Genomic DNA, 27,798 nt, shown 5'->3' with positions numbered 1-27,798 from the left:
CACATGGACCAGTATAGAGCTGTCAGACTCATCAATCTCACCTAAAGGTAAGGTAGGTAAGAATGGAGAAACCAGCTCGAGTGCGCTACAATTTAAAAGTACGCAGCCGAAAAAAAGACTTCCTTACAAACCCCCTCCTCCAACACACACGAACGCGCACATGACCAATGAGGGCACGAGATAAATGTGTGCACGAAATGGAAGGCTGACAGACAGGTTGGCCATCCAGTTATTTTAGCCTGGTTGGCAAAAATAATTGGTCGTGAACACAGACATGAGTCCCTGATGAAGGTTACATGCACGAAGTAGTCCCCATCACCGCGATGATCACAGACATATGGCATAAATAATAACTTATGGATATCATGTTTATTCTTACAGGCTACAAGTCATGATTTGCTTATTCTAATTTAAAAGGAAGACAACATTCCGATATTTTCTGTGTAAGCATGTGTCCAAGTGGTGGTCTGATCACTAACACACAAAGCAGGCAAACCCAAGAAGCAGGAGAGGGGAGATAACAAGTGTAATTTTGCTCTAAGAGGATTAGCACAGTCGTTAGCCACCCGCTGCTTGTCTCCACTGTTGCCAGTTCACCGGTCGGAAAACAGCGCGCCTCAAAAGCGTAAGAGCCTCTAAAAAGAAACCGGGATAGGTAACGTGTCGTAAGAGGTTGATGTATTTTTGAACCGCTGGTATACGTAGATTAACTGTAACTTTAGAACATGATCTACGGTAGTTTGTATCTTTCGGGAGCACACAGGAATCCTCCTCCAGGATTGCATCTGCACCAGAGAGCGGTTTCATGAGGTTTTGTTTTTAATTGGCTGTTTCTGACATGAAGACCCGACCTGCAGGGATTGGCAATGTCAATGCCGACTGGATGGGTTCTCTGCCCCCCAAGCTCAGTGCCATGCCCCTCAAACACCTCGCCGTGCCAGGTGAGCCTGTCGTGGTAAAGATGTGTCTCTGCTCCTCTGTCCATCCCACCTGCATGGATACCACAACAATAAAGCTACAAGTGTGAGAGGGATATGATTTGATCCTCTCTCTATTCAATTGTAATTTCTCTTCATCTCTCTTGCAGGGTCTCATGATTCCTTTACCTACTGGGTGGATGTGCATGCTCCTGTTGGCCCCGACCAGAAGGCATTTGTGAAGTACCTGGCCACCATGTTCAGCGTGTTAGCCAAGAAGGTCATGGTGAAGTGGGCCATGACCCAGGTAATGAGTTAAAATGTACAAACCTTTAGTTTATAGTTGTCATTTACACAGATTTTTGGTGCAGATTTCAAAAGTCTATGTAACAGCTGTTTTCGAAGCCATTAACTAAGCCTGTGATGTAATAAAGAATGTGTGTTTTCCTAGAATCTGACATTTAAGGAGCAGCTGGAAGCAGGAATCCGATACTTTGATCTACGAGTCTCCTCCAAGCCACGGGAGTCCGGAAAGGAGATCTACTTCATCCATGGTCTGTTTGGCCACAAGGTGAGTGGACTACATATTTTCTGACATTTTACTGCTTCACGACATGTGCCGGGTCCCTATTTGAAAAAGTGTTTTGCTGCAGGTAGTGTGTCACCTTTAAGGCTTGATGCAACAAGTGATTTCCAACCTTTCTCCCCCACAGGTGAGTGAAGGCTTGTTAGAAATCAACTCCTTCTTAAGCAAACACAGGAAAGAGGTGAGAATCCTTCATAAAAACATAATTTCCAGAAAGCACAGACACACTAACTGATTCAGTCTGTTCTATGAATGATTCAGGTAGTGTTTCTAGACTTCAACCACTACTATGCGATGGGCGCAGAGCATCATGTGTACCTCCTCACCATGCTGCAGGAAGTGTTTGGCAGCAAGCTTTGTAACATGTGTGCAGTGGACAGCATCACTCTGGACTACCTCTGGAAGAATAAATACCAGGTGATGAATGAAAGTGGACGCACAACATCACTTGAAACATTATTCCAAACACATTTTTTGTGTATTGACTCCAGTGTTAAGACCCTTTGAAGCTCATGTAGTAAAAGCAGCATGGAAGTGTGTGTGTATTTGACGTCACACTTAACGCTTGAGATCAGGTAATCCTTGTCATCTGTGACCTCCTGGACAAGAATTAGTGATGAGCGTCATTTGTTAAGGAGATGACACTTAAACATATGGACACATGCTTCACACACATCTGTGTGCGTGCAATTCTGTCTGCATGGCCCTACGTGCATGTCAGTGCCTGGTTCGGATACTATCAGTTTAACTCCTGCTCCTTTGACCCTAATCCGTAACTGGTTTAGTTGGTAAAGAAGAAAGGGAGGCAAAGTAGAAGAAGAAAAGGGAGGAGACGAGGAGAGATTTGTACAATTAGCAGCTCAAAAGGAAGCCAAACTATCTCATTAAGTTTCATTAGTAAAGACACGCAACCAGTACTCTTTGCTTAATCTCTTTAGTGAAGAGCAAAGTCAAATGTGTTTTCATGATTTTAAACAGTCTTTTTACACCTACCTTTAGGGATATTCAGCACTGGTGCCAACAAGTTGTATGCATATAATGTGCTACATTTAGTATAAATGCAAGATTAGAGAACTTAAAACATAATTACCTGATATTTACTGATATACCCGATCTGTGCAGCTTATCTTCTCACTGTCTTTTATTTACTTTCTCCTCAGGTGATTGTGTTCTACCACCATCCATCAGCTCAGGGCATCCCTGTCATGTGGCCCGGCAACAAGATCCCCGCTCCTTGGGCCAACACCACCGAACCAAACAAGCTCACACAGGTCAGAAAACAACACAGACTGTGGCAACTACTCACCAGCATGGGAGCCTCATGTATATTTATTGTATTTTATCCAGTGAAAACTGTAAAGATACTAAGAATTCACTAACACACAATGGATTCAAGCTTAAAAACAAAGTAACAACCACATGTGACCCAAGTTATGTTCCAAAAAATCTCACACCACATTCATTTTGACTTTCTCCTGTCTAGTTCCTGGAAGCTACACTGAAGGACAGATCAAGTCATGGCTCCTTCCACGTGTCTCAGGCCATCCTCACACCCAGGGTCAACACTGTGGCCAAGGGCCTGCTGTGGGGGCTGCGCAACTACCTTGTGGAGAGGTCAGTGACTGAGTTTAAGATTTCTGTTAACTAATGTAAGGGTTTAATCAATAGATTTTTAATATATTACCTGCTTTGAAACATTTATAACAGATTTAGGAATCCATCCCATGTGTATGAGTGTTTATGTTGTCATGTATCTTTGAATCTTGTCCTCTAATGCTCAACTCAATGTAATACTTGTTTTTGGCCAGCAGAGGGCAGTACAGTAAATGCTGCAAATGCCTACAGTAAAAAATATTATCCTCTTTAATACAAGCAAACTAAATATGTGGTGCAAATGAAAATACAAATAACACATTTAAATGAATCACTGTTCAAGCAGTTGATAACTGTTATAATTTTAGCAAAAGTTATGTTTTTATGTTTTATTGTTTGATTGTATTAATTGTTTACATTATTTTGTGACAGTCAAAGTCAAATAAATAAATAAATAAACGTCTTTACAAACATTTATTAATATCTACTTCCTTCATATTTGTACAAATGCATTCATTGTGCTGCGCTGCACCACTTATATAACAGTTTGATTTCCTGAAAAAGCCTCCATTTGTAGTCCTATTGTTATTCTTCTCTGTGATTGCCAAAGCTGTGTCAGAGCTATGAAGCTATTGATGTGACGGCCAGAGATTGTATCTTTTATACCATATATTTACATTTGACTCCTCTATTCCAATATTATGTCACTTCACTGCTTTATTTGGCTAAGGATAAGCTATAATCCACTTAATCCATTTCGAAACTTTAGCGGATCAAACAGAAACGCATTTCACCCCTAGATAAGAGATCTTTCCCTAAGTAAGGACTACATTATTTGCACACAGTTTAGCAGTGAAAGTGGAATTCCTGACGAAGAGTACCTTCCCTTAAAAGTGAGAGAAAAAGCCACTGATGCTGGGCTATAAAACTCCAGAGCGGAATCTGTGGCGAGACAGGAGGAGGCCTAACTCTGCACTTCCGAGGAAATAGGATTGTTTATCACTGCTGGATACACAACAGACTTCCTGGTTTTGTCCTGCTGCAGGCGGCTCAGACATAGCGGAGAATTTAAGAGTGTTGGAACTGCTACAGTACAGAGCCATGGTCAGTGTGTGCCTCTACGACAAGAACTAAAACAGAAAGTGTTTGAATTCAAAGCAATACGAGCAGAAAATGCAGTCACTGACAGACAGACGGAAACTAACAGCACTCCCTTTCACTTTTTCCCATCAGGTCCATTGTCTCCAAATACCAATTACTGTATCTCAGAATCGTATCAACAAATGAAATGAGGTGGACAGACAGACATTCAGCTAAGAAACAACTGATTAGAGTTTGGCACATGTTATAATCATAACAATAATCCTTCCAGAGACAGAAACATGGCTTTAGATAATTGTTTGTAAGGTCAGGGAATCTGTCAGTTTAACATTAAGAAATGTTATTGTTTGCTTTCTCATATACACTATGTCCTCTAGGAACCTGCCCACCATCATTTCCTGGGTGGAGGCTCAGAGGCCGGGGCTGGACGGGGTCAACATCATCACCTCGGACTTTGTGGAGCTGACTGACTTTGCAAACATTGTCATCAAACTCAACAACCTGCTGTTGTCTGAACAGGAGCGAAAACAAAGATGACACGTGTTTGCACGACAGGACAAATATGTGCTGACCCACAGCGTATTGGAGGTCGGAGGTCGGACTGCAGATTCTTCCAAAAACATTGTTGGATAAGGATTCTCTACATAATGCTGGAGTTCCTTCAGTTATTTTTAAAGGATTTTTTTTAAACCCAAAAAATGACCATTCCTATATCAATTAATAACTCTTTGTTACGTTGAATTGTTACATATCTCCAATGTGCATGAAGTTTTTACTTTTCTGTATACAGTATAATTGATTTTCTTTAATCATGGATCCTTTATTATATAAATGTTGTGCTATTTCAAATACTATATTTATAGGTATTGCATTTGGTTTACAGAGTACTAGCACATTTTTATAAAGAATTGTTAAAGAAAATATTCAGCTTGCTGGTATTGGGATTGGTTTAATTGTAAACAGATGTTCAGTGAGCTAAAGTTGGCTTTTTAACTATGCACTTGGCGGTTTTCCAATAATGAAAAGTACAGGTTTTAGTTTTTTTGTTTCTATGTTAAGTCACAGGTCGTGAAAAAGCAGCCTGCTGTGCCAACACCTTCTTAGTATTGTCAAGCTATTCCATTAAACTAGAGCCTCAACCCGTTGCACCTTTATGGGGGATTACCGAGGTACATATGTGTGGAAGTTGTGCCACAATGCTCATAAAAGATGTGCATGTACATACATGGCTATAAATGTTTCTGTTTATAGTATTTTTGCTCAGTATTTTTTCCCTTCCATTGTTTGACTTGAGATGCTGGAATGGAAACAATTTTCTGAGACAGTTAGGTATGTGGGGTAAATGCATAGAGGAGCATTTGCAGTATATATGACCATGTCCAGGTTATTTAATGTCTGCATCGGCCTCTATAAAAAATACATTGTCGACTACATGTTGAAATAGAAAAGGGCAGAAAGGCTCAAATATCGCCGTCTGAAATGAATATCTCAGTGTGTGTCTGAGTTAGTGTGCGTTACTGTGTTTGTGCTCTGCTTCGTGGGCTAGGTGATTACTATGCGTGAAATGAAAGTAATGCAGGGACAGTCGACCTGCATTCCTGTGGTTACCAGAATAAGAGGAGACTGCAGAAGAAGATAAGAAAGTAAGAGAAAGGTCAGCTTACATTAAGATGGAGAAAGGGATGATTTAAGAGCTTTTCATTTCCCTCCTTCAGCAGCATCATTATCTAACTGTATACTGTTTTATTTCCATCCACTATGCCTTTCGTTTTTTCACTCTATGACTCACTTGTGTTAAATGGCCTGATATGTCCAGGCCACATTGTTGACATGGTTCAGCATGGTCACCAAGCACCGCCAGGCTCACACAGACCAACACACACACAGTCACAAGCTGAGGCACTTTAATTGCAGAGTAATTACACATACCAAGGCAGGCAAGTGGGAGAGCGGAGCGCTCCAACTGATGGAGAGCATTCCTTTGTTGTTTGGATTGGTCCCCTCTCCTTCCCTCTCTTTTTTTCTGGATCCCTGCTGGCTTCCAAGGTTTCAAAGGAGAAGACGTTAACTCAGGCATGATTTTATTAAAAAAAAGTCTTAAAGTACTGCATTTGAGCCTGGGTTTTTCAGCCAGGATTTTGTAATCCAACAAACATTCTCTGCAGAAATATATGCAAACATTGACACATGTGTATCTTTGGGCACCACAGTCTAGATCTGCAGCCACACTTTATTGTTATGACCCTTTAAGTCCCATGACGTAATTTTCCTAAATAATACAAATGCAGTCTTTTCCCCCATCTACACCAAAAGTTAAACCTCACAATCTTCACTTGGTTTCAACGCAGCCAAATTGATAGTTGGTTTCCAGTCTTCTTTTTGCCATTTGAGTGTTAGCAACATCGTCACACTCATGCTTTGGTTGCATGGTGTGTTTGTGTCTTAGAGAGTATGTCACACTATGAAAGTGAGTCAACTCTGCAAATATCCTGGTGAGTAAACCAAGTTTGACTTAAGTAACCACTGCTATATCCCGGGTGTTAAGTGATGTCTGACCTGAATCAACCAGGTCAGTCAACACCCATCACACACAGATGTGGTAGTGTTCCCTCATTGACCAAAACAACTACAGTATTGAAACAGCTGTAAAAACCGGTGACACTCTTCTTATGACTAAACCTCTGACACATTGTGGGGTCGGTAAAGAAAAAAGGCAGAACGAGTAGAGGCACATCACCAGACGCCTGCAAGCAAATACAAATGCACCTCAATCACCCTTAAGCCACAAACAGTGTCAGTGTCATCCAATTATCTGTCATTAAGTTGTCATTTAAAGTGTGTGGGTTGAATAGTTTTATACACAATAATCCTCAAAGCCCTTCATCATTGATGACAACGGAGATTTGATGTCAAGTGGTTCAGATGTTTCACAGCTTTTTTTTTACATCAGACAGGCAACATTTAAATAAGACTGAAAGGTATGATGGATTTAAATGAAGCTGTCTCTCACTGCAGGGTCGCCGGTTTGAATCCCTGTCCAGACAGCTCCAGAGCTCCTGCTCAGCCTCCTGGGATCACCTCGGAATGCTGTCAAACGCTCAGCTGCCCTCAAACCAAACCCACAGGCTCCGTTAGATGATGTCATTGGGAAAGCTTAGCCGCTCTCATGCTAGCAAGCAACCATGGATGCATAATAACTCCTGGAAACACTTCAAAAGGAAATGAACCATTTTCCGAGAGCCTTATCCTGATAACATTTAGCTGTGCCCCTTTTAAGGCTTCAGGATACATCTGTTGAGCCAAGACCTAAAATGACCATGTGAAATATTGCCATATCAAAGCAAACATAAAAACATAATGGACAGCATTTGCCCCCTACCCAATTAACCTATTCCAAGTTTGGCCTTATATCAAATATAAAGGATACTTATTTGTTTCTGTATTTTATCCTACAGTTGGATCTTTTAACTTTATTGTTGATTCACTTTCAAGGAAGCAGTGGTGAAAGTGGATCGTGCTCTCTTATCCACAGAAAGATCCCAGTGGTGCCTGTGAGATAAGATAGTCCTGCTGCCTTAAAAATGTGCGTGCCTGTTTGTTTTGTGTGCGAAGGCAAACCCTCCCTGGCCTCAGTCCTAACCCGAGAACCACTTTCAAAGACGACATCTGTCATTTTCCGGCCATAAGAACACACCGGACATTCCACTTCAGTTGTGGTGTGTGTGCACAGCCTAAACAACATTCTGCCTGAATAAGGTTGTATTATAGTCGTGCATAAATGTGTGTTTTCTGCAACCTCTCTGATGAACTGTGGAGAAAACTTGAACCTCTGCCAAATAATATGAGATACCTCTCTGATACAGAACTCCTGGCCTCTCCTCCGTGATATCTCTAGACTGGTGCATGACTGTACATGTAGCAGAGAGTTCTCAGATGGTGCACATAACTTATACTAAGAGCAGCCTGCCACTGCTTAAATACCAACAGTTCTTGGCTTTTAGGGAATAAATTGCACATATTTTTTGCATAAAGTATGGGTTTGCATGTTTGAAAATAAGATAATCTTTTTTTTTTTTGCTTTATAATTACCATTTGGATGAAAATGCAAAAAAACTTGGATCATCATGCTTTTCTTTTTTGCAAATCGGTGTGTTTATATCATAAGGGTGTTTATGTTGGGTCTGTCTCCAAGATATGCTTTATACCTATATAAATATGACCTCTTCTTGTATATAAAAAGGCCTATCTCATACAGTAAATATCCTTCGAATGAGGTAAGAGGCATTTTTTATAGCAAGAGAAAATACTTACACTTTATTATCCTTTTTTAAGTAATCAAAGTTTCTGCTGCATTTTGTAGATGTACCAGTTTGTGCTCCATTCTAGATCTCCAGAGACTGAATGAATCAAAAGATGCATAATTAGGACTGCATTGTGTCATGTGAAGTGAGTCTAGACTGCATTCCTGTTCTAATATCATTAGCCAAACATGCCTCTTATCGTGGTTCCTTATCAATGCTGCCAAGTATCTGAAAGAATGCTCTCCCTCTCTTTGGCCCTCTCCAGCCTAAAGGCTTCTCATTTTGAGCCAGTGAGAATGAGAGGTCAAGTGTAGGTAGTCTGTTAACACCTGCACATTATATCCAGAGTGTGTGTGTGTGTGTGTGTGTGTGTGTGTGTGTGTGTGTGTGTGTGTGTGTGTGTGTGAGTGTGTGAGAGAGAGAGAGTGTGAGAGAGTGTGAGAGAGAGAGAGAGAGAGAGAGAGAGAGAGAGAGAGAGAGAGAGAGAGAGAGAGAGAGAGAGAGAGAGAGAGAGACTCCCTCCCCAGCTCCACTTCCAGCTGTTCCTGCATTCCTCCACAAGTCGCGATTGGCTGAGGCGGCCGCCGGCTTTTTTACGCTTGTGAGTGTGTTGTGATCGTGTGTGTGTTAATGTGTGTGTTAATGTGACAGATGATTTAAAGTATCTCCAAGACATCCACAGGTTGCTCATGCTGCACAGGGAATGTATTCGCAGTCAGGACTTTGATCACAGTGAAGCAGTGACAGACCTTTGTTGGATTTGGAGCAGCTGCGTAATTGCGACCTTTTCTGCACGATGACAGAAGTGGCCAGTCACGCTTCAATAATGGTAAGCGCGGGTTTTTATGGGGAAATTACAGAATACACTTTGTTCTCGTGTTGTTTCAACAGCCACTGGTTTTAAATCTACAGCAGGTAACAATAAACTAATTATATTCAACTTTAATTCCAGATTAGTGTGGCAAAAATCAACGCAGGGAACGTTTTGTTTGTTTCTGTGAAACTGATTTAAAGTAGAAATGCTGTGGGGGATTCCACTCAAGATAAAACAAAGAAAAAAGACAAACAAAGACTCATTAATGCTGATGACATAGAAGTTCACATTGGAATATTACTGATGTATAAATGATATCATTTGATATTCCCAGGTCATATTGTGAGGCCCAAAGAGGACTGATTTAGTTGTAGACTTGTCTGTTGTTGTGTGTATAAGGGAGTCATCCCACATTTGACACAAATAACCCTTTGAAGATGATTTCTTGACTCAGATGAGGACCTTCCTTGAGTTCATTGAAGCATACATGTTGTTTCCCCTCTAATGCAGCCAGTCATGTGACCTAACTTCAACCATAACATTTAAGAAACCAAATCTTTCCACCTCTCACCTCTTCTACATGTCCGATTTTAAAGAATGGATAAAGAGTAAGTATGGCTGTAGTTTGGGAGTTTATGAAAAGTTCACATTAGATCATGCCCTGTGTATCGAATTGATCTGATTACCTTTGATTTCCCAATTAGGACATTGTACACTTGGGTCATGTGGAGTTGCTCTTTTCAGTTCTGTAATTATTAGGTTGTGGATTTTTCTTTGGTGTTCCATACACCGTACAGATGGCAATAGTGAAACTAAAAAAAACGTATGTACATCAGAGGGACACATTTAAACTCGCTTTCAGTTAAAATCTTAGAAATGGAAAGGACGTCCATGGCTTTTTAAAATAAAAACTGACATCAGAATGCTAAGCTAATGTTAAAACCATTATATTTGGAGTGTTGGCTATTGCCATGATGTGGAAACCAGGAGAATACAACCGTCCTGCCTCAAGTTCTCCTACCAGATTCAAAACAGCACTTAAAAGGTTAATTCATGTGCTGAACCAATTATAATTCCACTTGTACTGTAGTTGTAAGATTGTTCCCACAGTATTTACTATGAATGTGTGTGCCAGGTATGCTTGAACTGTAATCAGTTCAGTTTATGGCAATATTTAGTTTGGAGGCAGTGATGCAGTTTTTTTGGTCAACAATCTATTTCCCTACTCTCTGAATTCTTAAGTCTGTTTTTTTATCCATTTCCTTTTCCTTTGTTTCCCCGCTGCTCAGTTTGTTTTTCTTATCATCTCAAAGTCGATCCTTCTGCCTTCCTCTTCTTCTCTTATCTGTCCAGCAGTTCATTTCACAATGCAAGCTTTGTTAAATTGAGCTACATCTCACTACTCTCTCTCTCTCTGTCATTTTTCTCCCTGTCATATCCGGCCCCTCAGAAACCTAAACATCAGTTGATCCCCTCCATATGGCGGTAAAGGTAATCTGGGCTTTTCCAGAGACGCACAAACCCGAGATAAAAACTGACATTAGATTTCCTCCGACGTTGAGTCAGCTGCAAAAACAATGGACTTTCTTTCCTGCGAGGATTTTGCACTTGGGTAAATGATAAAGAGAGAAATCGCTCAGTGGAGTGTGAGAAAGATTCAATTGGAGGACAATGCTTGTGGATGTTTGCTGTGTTTCAGCAGCGGTTCAAGGTCAAGTTCTGTTTATCAGCTTGAAATGTTTTCAACAAAACACACTGAGACTGAGAAGAGCATGAACAAAAGGATGAAATGTGAGTGGGAATGCTGACGTCTATGGTGTGATGCATGCGTAAGGCATATATTAAACTACTTTGTGTTTACTATGGGTAATTGTTGTGAAGAGAAGGGAGGAAGATTACCCCATTTAGCTCTGAGAGTTGCTCTATAAGAGGGACACAGAGAGGGGGACTCCATATTAAACAGCATCTGTGATACAATGCTGGCTTTGTCAGGTGGGAGGAGGAGAGGGTAATGCTGGAATGTAAGGGGAGGGGAGGTTAGTGAGAGACAGAGGGATTGGAGAACGGGAGAGATAAAGAGAGAGGAACAAGGGTAAGACATGACATTTAAAGATAACACATGAGAATTACAGCTGGGGAGACAGCATTTTAGACAAATAAGATACTTGGTATAATCAACAATACATGGACAGAGAAGAAACTGAGAGAGAATTGGATGGTTTTGGCTTCATAGATAATGACAAGAAAGAGATGAAGACACATGAAAATGAGACAAAAAGGATTCTGTTATATAAATGTATCATATTTTGAAGAGCATTCTGTTTTTCTTAACAGTTTTTAAAATCTAAAAATCCAAACATAACCACAGATAGCAATATTTCCCTAATTTAAAGTCTACAAGCACCCTTTTCAAATACTTATTTACGAAACCAAAGACGCAGAAAATAATTAAATATACAATCTTGTCAACATTTGTTGTCTTAACACCCACCTTTGGAGGGAGTTGAATATAGATTGAAAAAGAGGCAACCAGAATCAGTGCAACATATTTTATAGTTTTCCCCTGTCATGTACTCCGTGTAAAAAATAAATTGACCATATTTAACAAAGAGTGAATCCTCCCACTCCTCAGCACAAATGGTGGTCTTTACCCATGCACATTTTATTTGTGTAGCACGTTTAGAAAAAGCTCAAGAGTCACCTTGACTGCAGCTAGAGGTATCATTATTCCCACCATCATTCTTATAGTTGGTCAACTTTAAACCCCAGGGTCTAAATCATCTTGAGTAGCGGTCTGCTTTGAAACACCCTTAGCCTAAGGCCAATGTAAGCTGTTTCAATAAAGCAGGAGAAGAAGCAGCTGGCCAACATGGAATATCTGCGTTCAATGAAAATAATAGTCCTGATGATTTGTCTGTAGTTCATTGTACTCTGTGCATACCGCTGTAGTTATAACAGTAATGTTGATGCACTTATCTTAATAGCTTAACTCAATTTACAATATTATAATATATGTGTGCAAGCAACATGTTCCAAATCACTAACATGAGCAACAGGCTGAAATGTCCTGAATGCAGTTTGCATGAAAAACAGACAGCAACAATATCAAAGAAGGTAATTGAAATGGAGAGTAAACAAAACAGATGCAGAGGAGGGACAGAGGGATGAAAGCAGAGGATGAGGAGAATAAAAAGGATGAGATGAAACAGTCCGTGAACGCTGGATCTGTTTGTCCTTCTGCTTTTATGAGTCCTTCCATCACTTTCTCTTTGTCTACCTCCAGATGTGGGGCAAACGGAGCATTCGGGGGGAAATCAGCTGTCCTACAGATGGGATCAAAGAGAGACTGTGTGCGTGCACTTGATTTTAGAAACATTGTATGGAGTTGTTTAAGCTGTTCCTTTAATATCTAAAGCGCTAGTTCAGGTGTAAAACAGATTTGGGATTAGTAAAAGTAGGTCAGCTCTGCACATTAAGGATATTTTCCCATAAAAGGCAAAACACACATTTGTATAAACGTCCCCAGCCTTTCATTGCATTCCATTCCAGGAGTTCATTTGTGATGAAATGTTGACGCTTTCTCTCCTGGACGTTCTTTCTCTCAGTCTGCCTCATGTCACTCGATATCTGGCTGAACCTGATACTCATTATTCACATAGACTGTAATTCTGCCATCAAACTCAATTGAAGCTGTAATGTGACATCCTGTCAAGTTACTGTTAGGCCAGAGACATAACCTTACACCAAAACACCTCAAGTCCCTTTAGCCATGTTGAAGTTTCAACTAACTTCTTAAAAAAATAACAGTTTCTTTAGTAGATTAATGTTTAACTATATGCACCAACTTTGAGTTTAGAGGGGCCACAAAGCAGAGTGATACAAATCTAGTTTTTCTATAAACCTGCAAATACCTAAACCATCCAGTAATCTCATGCTTGAGCTCTCCGCTCCAGATAGCCTGATAGCATCAGGTTTGGTGTTTGCAGATTGTAAAGACCCCCTGAGGATGCCAGAGCTGAAATCTGTAAATCTAGAAGGGGGGTTGATACGCCTCACTGCTCTGCTTAAAGTAAAGCACAACAAGGTGAAAACTTGTCTTGACCTGCCAGACTGCAGCTCACCTGGTGAAAGACGAAGGGGGGAGGTTGTGGAAAAAGAGACAATGAGCTGGGGGAGTAAGGAATATATGACATAAGGGGAGAGTCAGGGAGGCGGGAAAGGACGTACAGGAAGGAAGCGGGAGGAGACCGCTGGAACAAAAGAGAAAATAGTCTTGTCATTACTCTCACAGTCCCTGTTGAACTTCGTATCTTCATTCAATCTCTATTTTTGCTGTAGCACCTCCGATCCGGCTGATGTTGCCATCATATAGTATGTTTGCTTTGTCTACACTGTGTTGAAAAAAAGGGGAATGCGGGGCCTCATGTCTTCATGAGATAACAAAAGAGCTGATTCGTGACTTTATTTGTAGATGTTTGTGTGTGCGCATAAGGGTAACAGGGGTGGCTGAGTTGTAAAGAATAGCAAGTGTGTGTGTGTGAGAGTGTGTGTTTCCAGGCAATAAGGGTGTCAAAGCAGCAAGGGAAGTGACCTCAGAGAGGAAGCTGGAGCTGAATTAGAGGAAGTGCAGTGGCGTTGACTTTGATTTGGTTTTCCTTTACTGGAGGAGGAAGGAAAAGAGAGGAGATTGAGATTAAAAAGGCAGGATGATGGGACACAGAAAGGACAAATGAAGAGAAAATAGGGTGAAGACAAGCAGGTTGAGTAAATAGAAGAGAGTATTTTAGTGAAAGGAATGTAAAGTATTGAAAAGATTAGAAACTAATGGTGAAACTGCGTGAGGTGGATAATGTACTGTATATTATTACAGTAATTATTACAGGATATAGGAGAGAAGGGGAAGAGAGGAAGGAAATAACCGAAGGTGTAAAAGGAGATGTGGCCGGGTTGGTTTCACATATACTGTAATCATCTCTTTAGTGAGAAGTATTTCACTCCATCTGGATTTTTTTTTTTGTGTGTGTAGCACACAAATAGGAGTGTTTTTCCTTCATTGAATTGTACGTTGCTGCAGGGGTTGTCCTTGGCACTGGATCTGAGTGTGTTTACTCAAACACACACATTTCTGATTGTGTTCCCTTTCATCTCGCCCTGTTTTCATTCCCATTTATAGTTATCATTTTCTTCCTTTTATGCCAGTCTAATCCTGCCTTGCTATTTCACAGTTATTAAATGACTTCATACTTTTTCCCACCCTTAACAACATGTTTCTTTATCTTGGACTCCACTGTCAACCAAAACAAAATAAGAAAGTAATGACACTGAAGCCCTGCTAGTGTCCCCTAGAGGCTGAAATGTATATTACACTCCACAATTTGTTGGATAAAACAAACAGTGTTTCTGATATAATAAGGCTTGTACTTAGGCAAACACTCAACTTAAATGGGTTGGTTCCCTTGGCAGCATGAATGTGACCAGTTCAATCTGCCTTTTGGATTATGACATTTCTGGACATTTGACCGGTGGCACAAATGAAAGCAAATGGATTCCCACAATGGAAAGGGTCTATCTTCTGGGGAGCATGAATTAACTCAGTGAATTTCATTAAAAAAAATAAAATGGTTTTGGTTAATAAAAACTTTAATTGTGGCCCTCATCCTCCTCATGAAAGCCTATATTAATTTCTGGACAATCTCGACTATATTTAAAGATACTTTCTTGAGCTGGACCAAATAATTCAACATAGAGTTAATGCAACTGACAGCCATTGCTATAATTGGCCTTTTTTGCTTATTGCGCGAAACACAAACACATGTAAAGCATCAGGCAGTAAGATGGCATACCATAAATAGTTGTTTAAACTCTGTTTTCATGGAACCTTTTTTTTTACCAGTTCTTCCCACTGGAAACGGGTTTGTTTTAGCATTTAAGTGTCAGAGGGTGTGTGTATGAATTTGTCCACTCTAGTGGTATTTTCCCCTTGGAACACTTTCACACAGAGAGTTCCTCTTATGTGGCAGCAGCTGTTTGCAGTTGTTTAACTTTGTGTGTGTGTGTGTGTGTGTGTGTGTGTGTGTGTGTGTGTGTGTGTGTGTGTGTGTGTGTGTGTGTGTGTGTGTGTGTGTGTGTGTGTGTGTGTGTGTGTGTGTGTGTGTGTGTGTGTGTGTGTGTGTGTATAATCATTTGCGCAGATGTTTTGTTTCTTTTATTTGGTTCTTACGCCTACTGTAGCACTTTGGGATTGCTTTTAGCAATGAAAAAGTGCTTTATAAATAAAATGTATTATTATTAGTATGTGTACTTGTGTGACCCTGCTCTTAGTGTCTTTATTATGTTAGCTTACATGAATGGATGAATGATTGTACGTTTACACCATTTTCAGCACAGTGTGGCCTTATATGCTGAAGATGATTAGACTTCAAGAGACTGATCCAAGATACTGAAAAACCCTCATTTACATTTCAATATAAAAAAAATGATGAGAACAAAACATTAAAGACTTTTGTGAATGTATTATAATTATATGTCTCAGAGCTGATTTTCCTTTCTCTCTCCTCCAGGACTGTGAGATGATGTTCCAGCCAGAGTCAGATCAGATGTCCCCAGTTGAACATAAGGTTAGAGAACACACACACAAACACACACAGAAACAATAATAAATACCTTTGTTTGGAAATGACCTTTCCCCTCTGCCTGATGCTCTTAGTCTCCGTCTCTGGACCTGATTGACACAGGGAAGGGTCTGAAGGTCCAGACAGCCTCTCCCCATCTGGTGAGCCTGGGTAGCGGGAGGCTCAGTGTGGCCATCACCCTGCTGCCACTCAAAGAAGGTAACACACACACACACAAATACACACAGCATAGAAACCATACACCATGGGCTTGGATTACCATGTTTTTTAACACGAGTCATGTAAAGCCGTCACCTGTGAAACCAGATATTTTTGTCCCTTCCTCTTCCCTTTCTTTGAACTTCCCTCAATGCTTTGTTCCCTGCTTTTCCAGCTAAATGATCCCCTCTTTTTCCTCCCCGCCCAACCATTGCTTGATTTTCACGGTTGCTGGAGAAGTGTCAGGGATAGGGGAAAGTGAGACTGGGTCGCAATAAAGTCAAGACAAGAAGCCAACACTCCTTCCTCCCACAGGGCTCCCCTGGAACAAAAACACATATTCAAACAAACTACTACAACCGCGTCCCTGGTTATTTATTTTAACTGTCATTTGGGAAGAAAATTACCCCACTTTCTGGTTTGTGCGCAGACTGAACGCACAGTTAACAGTGGAAAAAAAGAGGGATACAACGAGCTAGAATCAAAACAGCTATAAAACAGGGATGACTCATGGTTTCATGAAAGCGTCTACAACAACAGAGAAACTAAAAGACCAGAATCAAACACTGTTCCTTATAGAGAACTCGTGTCCAAATCAAACACACCTGATAATTGTGACATAATGGCGGTGCATTTAGAGTTATTTAAATATTCTCTATCATCAGCCATCCACAGGTATTTTGCACACCTTCCTCATTCACTCTCTTTAAAGCACACACACACATGCACACACCATGCATTCATCAGATCAGCAAGCAACAGGTGCCGTTGCTTAATCATTATTCCAGACAGTTGGCCAAACACAGGAAAGCGAATAGATGGGAGCACAGATAAGTAGATCTACAGCGTGATATAATGAGAGACATGCTTGTATAACTGATTAAAATTCAATGGCCTGCAGACAGAAGAGGGAATATAATAACAACTGACTGATATGAGATTAATATCCTTACATTGTAGTGAGGATCTGTCCTTAGATAACACTGGTCAAGTTAACATGTCTTATTAACAAAGCTCTCATTATATTCCCAGTGCAGAGGGACAGAGACGTTTTGTTTGGCCTCCTCTGGACCATGAGAACAGTGCAGTAAAACATTGTGATTGCTTTTAAATACATTTTATTAACTTTTTTAAATGAAGCTGCTCCAGTATGACATGTTGTTATAATAAGTCAGATGTCTACATTTATAGAGTTTAATTGGTTGATTCTCATAAGAACAAAATGTACAAAACACAAAATGTGCCCTTCCATTTCAGCGAGGAATGCCAGCAATGTGAAAAATCCCTTTAAGGAGAACTGAGGGTCTATTTTTCTCTAAATGTCTAATGACGAAGAACAACCAGTTAAAATGAATGATTCTGAAGTAACCTAATACATTGTGCCACCCATATGGTTCAAACGCATGTATATGTATATTTGCTAGTAACAAGTGTCCAGAGTAATGGAGATTCAATGATGACTGGAACACATTAAAAAAAAAAAAAAATTCCCTATACTGTTTTTTTGTCTTTTTAAATGTTTTTGTGTATTGCTTGTTGTTCCAGGGGTGACCCGCATTGGCCGAGAAGATGCTCCAATTCCTCAAGATATCACCATCCAGGGAGCAGGCATCGAGGCAGAGCACTGTCTCATCTTCAATGAAGGTTGATGTCAGTTCACTTTTCACAAAAATAATTCATTATATTAGCAGTTCTCTTCACTTTTTGGACTGACAAGTGTGTACTAAAAGCTCTAGCTGCCAATAATTCCTTTTAGAAAGCTTTGCTCGGATCTTAAAATCTCGCCTTGCTTAAAGAAGAGCATTAAATCTGCCAATGAAAAGAGATTTGTCAAACTGTTAGAAAGTCTGCTATCACAGACACACTCTGTAATTTGTTTCAGGTGAAATAATGTGTCAAGATAAATATTAAATTGAGTGAACTCGTAAGCTCGATATCTGTCGGTAGATTGGTAATGTATTGTGTGAATGAAAGAAAATGATCGTTGCCAGTGGGATGTCAAGTGATTGATTACACTCTTGGTGCTTTCTTCTTTTTTTGTTCCTGTGTGAATCATCTTGTATAATTACTATACACAGTAATTATACAACACACAGCGCTCAGCACAAAGCCTTTTAGTGAAGATAGAAATAGCATGGCTTTGTGTGTATGCTGTTATTACAACTGGTAGTGTAGTTTGGAGTCATCATTCACCAGGGAAGTATTTGTGTGTAATTGTGCGTTGCAATCTGCAGTTGCTTTACTTTGAAGTGAAGGAACACATTTTTTTTTAACCTCGTCATTATAACCTCTAACACAGGAGGAGTGGTGACCCTTGACCCTTGTGGTAACCTCTGCAGTCTGGATGGAGTGCAGGTCACTGTGCCCACACCACTAACACAAGGTAAGATATACACACTCACAAACACACACACACACACACACACTTTTATGCTGAGAGGGGTAAGAGGGATATATTGCCACCTACTGGTCATACAATATGTGGAGTAAAAGTTTGCTTAATTGCATGGAGTGTGCATACTTCAAGTATTTCATAACTTGTGTGTGAAAGAGTGAGGGTGGTTAGCTTGTGGTTTGGTTAACTTGCATTCCTTTCAATGTGTGTATGTCATATGGCCAGAGTTAACATTGTGCTGACGTTCTGCATGGAAACACGGGGTGTACTGTATTTGTGTGTGTGTTTTCATACAAATGTACAGGCCTAAGTATTTGTGAGCAGTTCCACATGTTTAGGTGTGTGTGTGTGTGTGTGTGTGTGTGTGTGTGTGTGTGTGTGTGTGTGTGTGTGTGTGTGTGTGTGTGTGTGTGTGTGTGTGTGTGTGTGTGTGTGTGTGTGTGTGTGTGTACCTCTGGATTGGTTTAATTCGCTGCGGTTTGGAGCTAGCTGCTACAGTGAGTCACAGCTTCCAGCGACTGCAGAGCAAATGCTTTACATCACATTCTGTTTCTACAGGATACTTGCAAAACACACATAAACTAAAAGATGAACCTCCCAAATTCTTAAATATTTGTTTCTTATCTTTCTGTTTACCTCTGCTCACATGTCTGTTTTTTGTCAGGCAGTATCTTGATATTTGTATCTCTGGTCAGTCTGTCCTATCTCTTCTGCCAAATTCCCTTTTTCTGGATTTACCCTGTTACAAAGCTCTCCCTGTTTTACTGGTAGCTCCATTCCCTTTCTATGTACCCCTTTCTCCTTTTCATAGTGTCCTGTGTGGTCTTGCAATTTCTAGTTAAATATTGACAGGCCTAATTATCTTCCTGCTGTGCCTGGCTGATTCAAATATTGACATCATGTTGCTGTGTCCACTCACACAAGGACAGGGCATTGTGAATTCACAGGGGTGGAGAGAGGTCAGAAAGAGAAAAAGGGGTTAAAAAAGTCAAAAGGGCATGGTTTGGAAAATTATGGGGAAAGAGAACATCTTTCAGAAATACAGGCCTCAGATGCTCTGGGTTGAGTTAGTGTAACCACACACAGCAACTCGTAGAGACACACACAGAGACACATGCTCGCTGTAGATCAGCCTGGAGATGATTAGCTATGTTTAGGAAGTGATCTGTTCTGTATTTGGGACTTCAGAGCTTGACCTGGAATCACATCAGTTCTCCCACTAACTCACTGGGACACCTGGAAGTCACTTTTTGAAAAGTAATATGTTCATACAGCATGGTTACAATAATCATCGTGAAGCAGAAACAACCTCAGGCTTTCTTCTTTCTAATGCTTACAAAAAAACAATGGGATAACCTCTATTATGCATCTAAGTTCATATTAAAATGGAGCTTGGATATAAAACTCAATCTCCCAGCATTCACACTGGTCTGAAAACAATGCAAATCAGTTTGCTGAACCAAACACAGCTGGTCTTATACCCACTCTGTTCTCTCTCTCTCTATGCCTGTCTCAAATACACACACATCTGCATGCATGAGAAAAGAATGGGTTCATGTTTTGTTGGAAATTCTTGCAGTTAACAAAGCATCTGAAAGAAACCGTTTCAAAGACTACTTTTGACTCTGGCTGAAGGGCAAAATAAAGTAGTATTCCATTATGGGCTGTAGCCAGTAAGTCTTTGTGGCCTACCACCAAATATCTTACATGCCCTTTCTCTACTGTTGCTTTAGTCAAATTCGATTATTCTTAAATTAATTAGTGTGTCATCATAATAGAATCCAACCACCAGTTTTAGAGGATTTTAAGTCAGTCTCTCTCTGTAGTGCAGCTGTTTTGGGGGAACACTGGTCCAATGGATTTAAATGAAAAGAGAAGGAAAATAGGTAGGTAGACAAAGAAAAGCTGAGGGGGCGTCCTGCAAATACCTCACTGTCTAAAAGCCTTTGAACCTACCAACTGCAGATAGGGGGTAGTGGTATTATTGTTTAGTTTTACTTGTAGTTGTAACTACTTGCACTATTGTTTTATTCTCTTTTACTTGTCGATTAGACATTATTAACCTTAAATAATGATGCTGGGATTATTGACAATATATACAATTATTTTCTCTGCTAAAACTCGAGACTCCCACCCCTTTTTCAAGAGTTGGTTCAGTCCGGACTCAGTTCATGCTAAATCAGTAAACTTTCTTCCACACGGAGTGAAGACGGTGAGGAGGTTGTTGAAAGCTGAGGAGCGAGGCAAACAACAACAACACAGGGACCGGCACGAGTGTATATATACATATATATAATATTCGTTTTATTTGACTTTTCTAGAAGAAGTGACGATAATTTGTTTGACGTTAGCACGAAGAAATTCGTTTTTTTCGTGATACGTGTTCACTGAATGGGACTCAAAAGGTATGTAACGGACCTTTATTATGCTAGCTCCTAAAGAAAGTCGCATAAGGCTACATTTACTCATGCAATGTTATGACGCACTACTTCATGTAAATACATTTCAGCTTTTCATATTTTTATTCTTCTACTTTTTCCTTAATTAAATAACGTATGTGTATTTTAGAATTCTTATTTGCGAGGCTGAACACCTTACAGTTGCAACTTTAGCGTAGTTGTGCTTTCTTTTAATCTATATCTATCTATATATCTATCTATCTATCTGTCTGTCTGGTAGTGTGTCTACATGCTCTTTGAACAGCTTGAGCAATGCTATTCCAATGGATCGATGCATTTGTTTATTTGAAGACTCGTCACACTGATGAGTAGAGCTGAACTGACTACTTTACCAGCCGTGATGTGGAGCATTTGCTGCTATTATAGATTTTCCTTTCAAAATCAAAATCCCTTGTGATTGGCTGTCATTGAAATCCCATCTGTCCCCTAAATCAATGGAGGCACTGGTGCATTAAACTGAAACTCTTTTGAATGCTTTGATTGCGTAAAAATGACTGTAAAGCACAACTTTATATGACTTATTGTTGAAAAATGTGGTGGGAATCAGTGCTGCTTCTGCAGTTCAAACCACCGAGTTGTGAAAGTCACATTTCTTATTTACAGTCGAATCAACTCTTGGAGGCTTTCCATTGCAACATTTTGGCATATTGTCTGCACCTTCTGGTGGAAATAACATGGGTGTGCATGCCTCAGGGTCATAAATTAGCAGGCAAGTTCACAGACTGGTGTGGATGCACATGACAACGAGCCCATGGCTGTGAGGACAGGCAGTGGTCAGGACACCTGACACCTGAAAACAATACGGCTTCATTGTTCTGGATGTTATTGTCTTCACTAGTCTTTCTCCTCCCTGCCTAAAGCACCGTTTTTCCGTTTAACAGCACAATCTTGCACTATAAACCAATTGAATAAGAAATACATCTTGTCATCAATTGTTATTGATATATACCTGTTGGTTTCCCCAGGCCTGCAACCTTTGTTTAAGCACAATGTATCTGTTTGGGGTGAGGGTCAATAGATTGATGCTGTGTGCATGAGAGTTGAGATAAGAGCAGAGACAAGATATCTACTGAGCCGCCGGCGGGGAGACAATGCATGCATCTGGTTAGTCTGTGTTTGTGAGAGAAAGAGAGACTGGAAAAGTGTGACTGACTGACTGACCTAATCTGCAGCAGCTCCCCTGAGAAAGACCAGTCTGTTTATTTATGATGTTACTGCTGGACCCCTTTTCCCCAGAGAGAGCTTGTGGTTTTTGAGGCCAATTTACACTCCCACTGGGTCCTTGTGTGTATGCATCTTTTCATGAATGAGTCAATGTAGTGCAGTACCATATCGATTTAAGGGAACATTGCAACATTTTGATAAAGCAGAATCATGGAAGTTTTCTTTCAGACTGCATCAGGAAATGTTTGGTGATTAGTTGTGATTTTTTTTTGTGATTACTTCACACGTCAAACCAGACCAATTAGCAGGTAAGTGAGTTTCATCTAAGCACATGTTCGTCATGGGATCTTTGCCATTGGTTTATTTTTCGTTCTAACCTAATGGTCTTCATTTGGCAATTCCTCCACTTCAGTTAACCAAATAGAGAAACAGTTTTAAGTTTCCTCTTCCATAACATTGTGGTGAGAGTGAAGTTTGGTCCGCTCAGATCTACATGGAAACAAAAATTGGCTCCAGACGTGATACGGCTCCTACATCTGCTCCCTCAAAGACTCTGAGGTCTGACTCTGTAGATTGCAAACTTTAAATGATCCTATAAATGTATATACAGACTAATTTCAAGTTGTGTTGTAGTTGCAGAGGGTCTGTCCATATGTGTTTGTTGGGGGGCTGCTTTGACGTGGGAGGCAAACTTAATTAGCTGGTAAACAAGTAAACATGAAGGAGATGAAAGATGTTATGTTATAGATGGTATGTCTTTCTTGTGTGTGTGTTTGAAGGAAGAGGGGATGTGTTATTGAGGATAGCAGAATTAATTGGATTTAAATTGCATTTCAAAATTGCATTTGTTGAACTTTGAAACTTTTGAAAGTTGAATCTTCACCTTTTCTAACAGTACTGTCTCCATCTTCCTTTCATTCTCTGTCACCAACAGATATTTGCTTATGCTCAAGGAGAGGATTAGCAGTTATTTGTTAGCCAATAAGCACTAAGAGGAAATTAGATAGACCAGAGAGCTGGGGGTTGTGAACAAATCAGGGCGACACACTTTACTCCCCACTTTAAAGGTGGCACATGGCGAGTCTATTGAGGGAAGGAAATTAGATTTTTACAAGAGCTGACTGCTGGTGGAGTGTGTGTGTGTGTGTGTGCGTGCCTGTGTGTTTGCTGTTGTGGTAAATACTGAGACTTGCTGTGATTCATTAGGCAGACAGTGTTACGAGACATGTTTCCACACACACAGATACACAGGAGCATCCACAACATTTACTCATGTCTGGCAATGAGAAACATGTCATTATTCCATGCTCACACTAACCTTCACGGTGACATGTCCGTGTGTGTTTTCTATCCTTTGTACTCACAACACTCATCTCTTGATCTCTCTGTCAGGATGCCACTGCTTCACAGTTTGCGCCCAAACCTGCAGGATTGTGTTGAGTATGTATTTGAGACGTTCACAGTCCAGCTGGTGTGTGTGTGTGTGTGTGTGTGTGTGTGTGTGTGTGTGTGTGTGTGTGTGTGTGTGTGTGTGTGTGTGTGTGTGTGTGTGTGTGTGTGTGTGTGTGTGTGTGTGTGTGTGTGTGTGTGTGTGTGTGTGTGTGTGTGTGTGTGTGTGTGTGTGTGTGTGTGTGTGTGTGTGTGTGTGTGTGTGTGTGTGTGTGTGTGTGTGTGTGTGTGTGTGTGTGTGTGTGTGTGTGTGTGTGTTCCACCTCACCACAGCACTCAGGTCCCCCCCTGTGCTGAGAAATTACAGCCTTGAAGGCAGAATCTGCTCTCTCTGCACTCTTAAGGCATCGTCTAGACAAATATGACCTCTTATGTTTCTATTAGCACAGCTTTTCATGGCGATGTTAGCGAAACTGGACATTAGGTGAAGAGTGAGAAAGAACAGGGTGTAAGGGATACGAATGAGAGAAGGGGAAAAGAAAGAATAACAACTTTTTCCATTCGGTCTTTTTCCATTCACCCTGTCGCTGTCCCCCCTCTTGCCTCTGTGTCTGACTTCAGGTCCAAGGAATCTGATGTTACTGTAATGGAGCTATTAAGGAGGTTCTTTTTTAGCCTTTTACACACATACTGGGGGTTTACTGTAGTGCTCATCTGACGCTGCTACCCTCCGGGGTGGAGGTTAAAAGAATGGAGAGAGCAAAGAGATTGTGTGTGAGAAGGGACAGACAAATGAGAGGGAACTCTTTGTTTTAGTCAGTCTTGTGATTTTCTCTCCTTTTTTTGTTTGCATCGGCTTTTCATCTTTGTTTGCTGTCTCTCTACTGTTGCCCTTTCCCTGTGTCAGATCTCCTGTGAGTGTGTGTCAGCACTGTTGTCTCTCTCCACTCTCTTCTGAGCTATTTGTACAGCTGTGGCTGTCTGTGTGTATTACAGGGGTTGTGACCCTGACATCTTGTTTAATACCTGGCGCTCCAAGGCTAATTGATGGCAAGAGCAAACACTGTGGTTGGGAATGGCCGGCTGTGCACGAGTGTGTGGAAGTGAGTTTCTGGCTGTGAACAAATACTTCAGGCTCAGACCAATTTTAAGCTGTATTTATGACTGCCTCTCCATACTTCAAACAGACAGCGGTGTATGGTATATATACTTAATAAATATGTCAAATGGCCTTGTTCTGTGCTCTCCAATATTTTTTTGTTTAAAATGACTTTTTGATCCATGATTAAATGTGTATCTGTACATCTATTTATACTACACATTACCTAAATATACTCAAGCTCTGTCTCAGTAAATACTAGATGTATCTCTAATTTGACCTTGTGTTGTTCTCTCCAGGTTATTCTCTGTGTCTGGGTAAATCCTACTTCTTTCGGTTCAACCATCCCGAGGAAGCAACCAGAATGAAAAGTATGCTTCCACAAAAGAGCCCCGTGTCAGCTTTGGCCTACAACACAGGTACACACACACACACACACACACACACACACACACACACACACACACACACACACACACACACACACACACACACACACACACACACACACACACACACACACACACACACACACACACACACACACACACACACACACACACACACACACACACACACACACACACACTCAGATGGGTGAACTTTTTCCCCCACCACGACCTGTACTTGATCCTCTTTGTTCCTCCTCCCTCTTTGTTCTGCCACATCACCTCTTCGACCTCCCTCCCTTTTTATCTCCTCAACAATTCTTTCCATCTGATTTTCACCTTTTCTGTGCGTGTAGTTCATCACCTTATTCTCCTCATATAACATCTCTTCTCTGCCCATAACATCTTTGCTCCCTGATAAGGATGTCATGGTAAAGTCACAGGAAGTCACGTCCTAGTCAGGTGTGTACGACTGCGATGTTATTTCTGAGTGTGTGTGTTAGAATGACTCAAGGGTAGGATGAGGGCAGGTGTTTTTCAGCCATCTCCTATGTCTTTTATAAACATACTGTCTCACACCTGCTAAAAACGAAACTCAAAACATATTGGAATGTTATTGTCATGTGGTGCCCCTCTCCTTCTGTTTCCTTGGTGATGCAGCTGGGTTCCGCTGTCTCCGTAGTGATTCATTGATTGGACGTTGAGCAAGGTGTGTGTCATTATCAGTGGAGTCCTTGCTCTTAAAACTCCCAGACGTAAGGAATGCACTCCGCTGATTCTCTGCTGTTTTTGCACACACATCTCACAGACATTTGTTATTACAGGCAGCCAAAATCTTAACTTAAATCCCGCAGATTGCCAACACTCACACTCTGACATGTGCACCTACAGTGAAGACTCCACATGAAGCAGACTGAGCTTAGCCTAGAAGAAAAGTCACGATAGAAGGAAGTTGATGCACGCCAGGCCTCCTGTATAAATCTGCCCATGTATGGAGACAAACACCGTGTGTGTGTGTGTGTGTGTGTGTGTGTGTGTGTGTGTGTGTGTGTGTGTGTGTGTGTGTGTGTGTGTGTGTGTGTGTGTGTGTGTGTGTGTGTGTGTGTGTGTGTGTGTGTGTGTGTGTGTGTGTGTGTGTGTGTGTGTGTGTGTGTGTGTGTGTGTGTGTGTGTGTGTGTGTGTGTGTGTGTGTGTGTGTGTGTGTGTGTGTGTGTGTGTGTGTGTGTGTGTGTGTGGATCTTATGATGTCTTTAATTTTCTGCCCAGTTTCTCTTCACCGTGTAAAGTTTGACCTTTTTCTCAGACAGGCTTATATTCAGCTATGGCATGTGCTATTCGGTACTGCAGTTTAATAAAAAAGCCAATAGTTGAATGTTCTCACTTATTCTTAAATTCTCCAAAATATAATGTACACTTTTGGTGTTTGTGTGTGTTTCACTCAGGCGGACCCACTGCTGTCAGTTGTAGGAAACCTTCTTTGTGTGTGTGGGTGTTTTTGACAGTTAAACACTGGGTGGTCTCAGCTTGAACATTGTTATAGCTCCTTTTCCACATAAAGGCGCAGATGGATTAAAAACACTGGCTAGGTTTCTCCCATATCGCTTTCCACTGCCGTCCTCCTAGTGTTTCACCTGCATTATGGATGATAAGACTATTCAGGGAGTTATTTTTGTAATCCTGACAGAAAAAGTGGAAGCTATTACTCAAACATACTCCCACACACCTCAGCAATATTTTTCCCAAGTAAAATATTGTCTAAATGTGTCTTTCTAACTTCCTTCCTACTAAATCTGACTGACTCAGTTGAGGTTTGGCAAAAAGACCACCTCTCTGTTGAAGCTGCTTTAAATAAAAGGCTTTAGGAAGGGTGGGGGGCCTCTTGAGGGTATTCCAGAATATTTTGTGGTCCTTTTCATCCCCCAAAATCCTACTCTGCAGAACTGAAGTCGAGTTAGCCTTAGTGTTTGTCTTGGATCTAATGGATGGTTGTGCGGAAGAATGTATTTGCATGCTGTGTGTGTGAGTTGACTCCTATTCTGGGTCATTCTCCGCCAGCAGTTACGGGTTGTTTTGGTTGGGTTAGTTGTGCCAAGGGCCAATCTATGAATAGCTGCAGCTTCAGGTACATACTCAACCTCTCTTCAACCACAATGTATAACTTTGTGCCCTTCCCCTTTTCCTTCTTCTACCTACTTATTTTCCTGTTACTGATCTTTTTTCCAAAAACTGAACGGACATAAAAGCCGATCCATCTCTTTATCCCTTTTTTCTTGTGTATTCTTGTCATATCAATTTTCTCTTGTTTCATCTCTGCACTCTTTTTCTTTCACACAGTTTTCTTCAATATTCCTCGGATTTACCCGATTTGGATCTCCTCGTTCCTCCTCCCCATGTATGCACCATTTCCCATATTATACAATTCATTTAACGACTCTCTCTCTAACCCCCAGACTACCTGAAGTTCAGCAGTGACTATAGCCATTCGGTGGTGGGTGGCACCGGCAGTTCTCGGGGGATGCGATCTGCCTCTGAGCTCCGGGACTTGATGGACACCCTGCAGCGCAAGAAGGTCGCCCTGGAGAACAGCCTGAGAGCCAACGGGAACGCAAACCCCTCCTTCTTCAGCGTGACGCAGGTCAGCCATCGTAAAGCACCACTTCGGGATTTGTTATTTTGCTTTCTACGTCACCCTCCAACAGGTGTTGTAGAATCTATATGGTCACTCTGGATGTTTGTCGGGGTTTACTCATTATCTCTAAGA

General features: G+C 41.0%; 2 protein-coding genes across 7 annotated transcripts in view; both read left to right on the top strand.

Moving 5' to 3' along the window:
* The first annotated feature begins 179 nt into the window (after positions 1-179).
* Positions 180-4,993, top strand: plcxd2 (phosphatidylinositol-specific phospholipase C, X domain containing 2). Of its 2 annotated transcripts, XM_079662127.1 has the most exons (8): positions 180-941; positions 1,088-1,224; positions 1,369-1,488; positions 1,631-1,684; positions 1,765-1,920; positions 2,664-2,774; positions 2,987-3,117; positions 4,575-4,993. In XM_079662127.1, the coding sequence occupies exons 1-8, from the start codon at positions 839-841 to the stop codon at positions 4,732-4,734; spliced, it is 972 nt and encodes a 323-aa protein (XP_079518253.1). In that variant the 5' UTR covers positions 180-838; the 3' UTR covers positions 4,735-4,993. The 2 variants fall into 2 exon arrangements, with proteins under 2 accessions (XP_079518253.1, XP_079518254.1); XM_079662128.1 differs by lacking the exon at positions 1,631-1,684.
* Positions 4,994-9,127: 4,134 nt separating this feature from the next.
* Positions 9,128-27,798, top strand: part of phldb2b (pleckstrin homology-like domain, family B, member 2b) — a 38,729-nt gene continuing 20,058 nt past the window's right edge. For 4 of the 5 annotated variants that reach the window (XM_079662283.1, XM_079662285.1, XM_079662284.1 and 1 more), the window contains exons 1-7: positions 9,128-9,327; positions 15,873-15,929; positions 16,019-16,142; positions 17,688-17,786; positions 18,442-18,525; positions 24,948-25,067; positions 27,488-27,672. In XM_079662283.1, the coding sequence (XP_079518409.1) occupies positions 9,295-9,327; positions 15,873-15,929; positions 16,019-16,142; positions 17,688-17,786; positions 18,442-18,525; positions 24,948-25,067; positions 27,488-27,672 (702 nt within the window). In that variant the 5' untranslated portion in view covers positions 9,128-9,294. Of the gene's footprint in view, positions 9,328-15,872; positions 15,930-16,018; positions 16,143-17,687; positions 17,787-18,441; positions 18,526-20,746; positions 20,943-24,947; positions 25,068-27,487; positions 27,673-27,798 lie in introns of those variants that run through there. The other variant, XM_079662286.1, reaches the window with a different exon arrangement.

The sequence above is a fragment of the Notothenia rossii genome, assembly GCF_949606895.1.
Source record: "Notothenia rossii genome assembly, chromosome: 12".
Taxonomy (NCBI): Eukaryota; Metazoa; Chordata; class Actinopteri; order Perciformes; family Nototheniidae; genus Notothenia; species Notothenia rossii.
This window is presented reverse-complemented; position numbering and strand designations above follow the sequence as displayed.

Coding starts and splice junctions, on each gene's coding strand:
- plcxd2 (XM_079662127.1), top strand. CDS start 839: ATGAAGACCCGACCTGCAGGGATTGGCAATGTCAATGCCGACTGGATG. Junction 942..1,087: donor CAAACACCTCGCCGTGCCAG/GTGAGCCTGTCG, acceptor TCTCTCTTGCAG/GGTCTCATGATTCCTTTACC. Junction 1,921..2,663: donor TCTGGAAGAATAAATACCAG/GTGATGAATGAA, acceptor CTTTCTCCTCAG/GTGATTGTGTTCTACCACCA.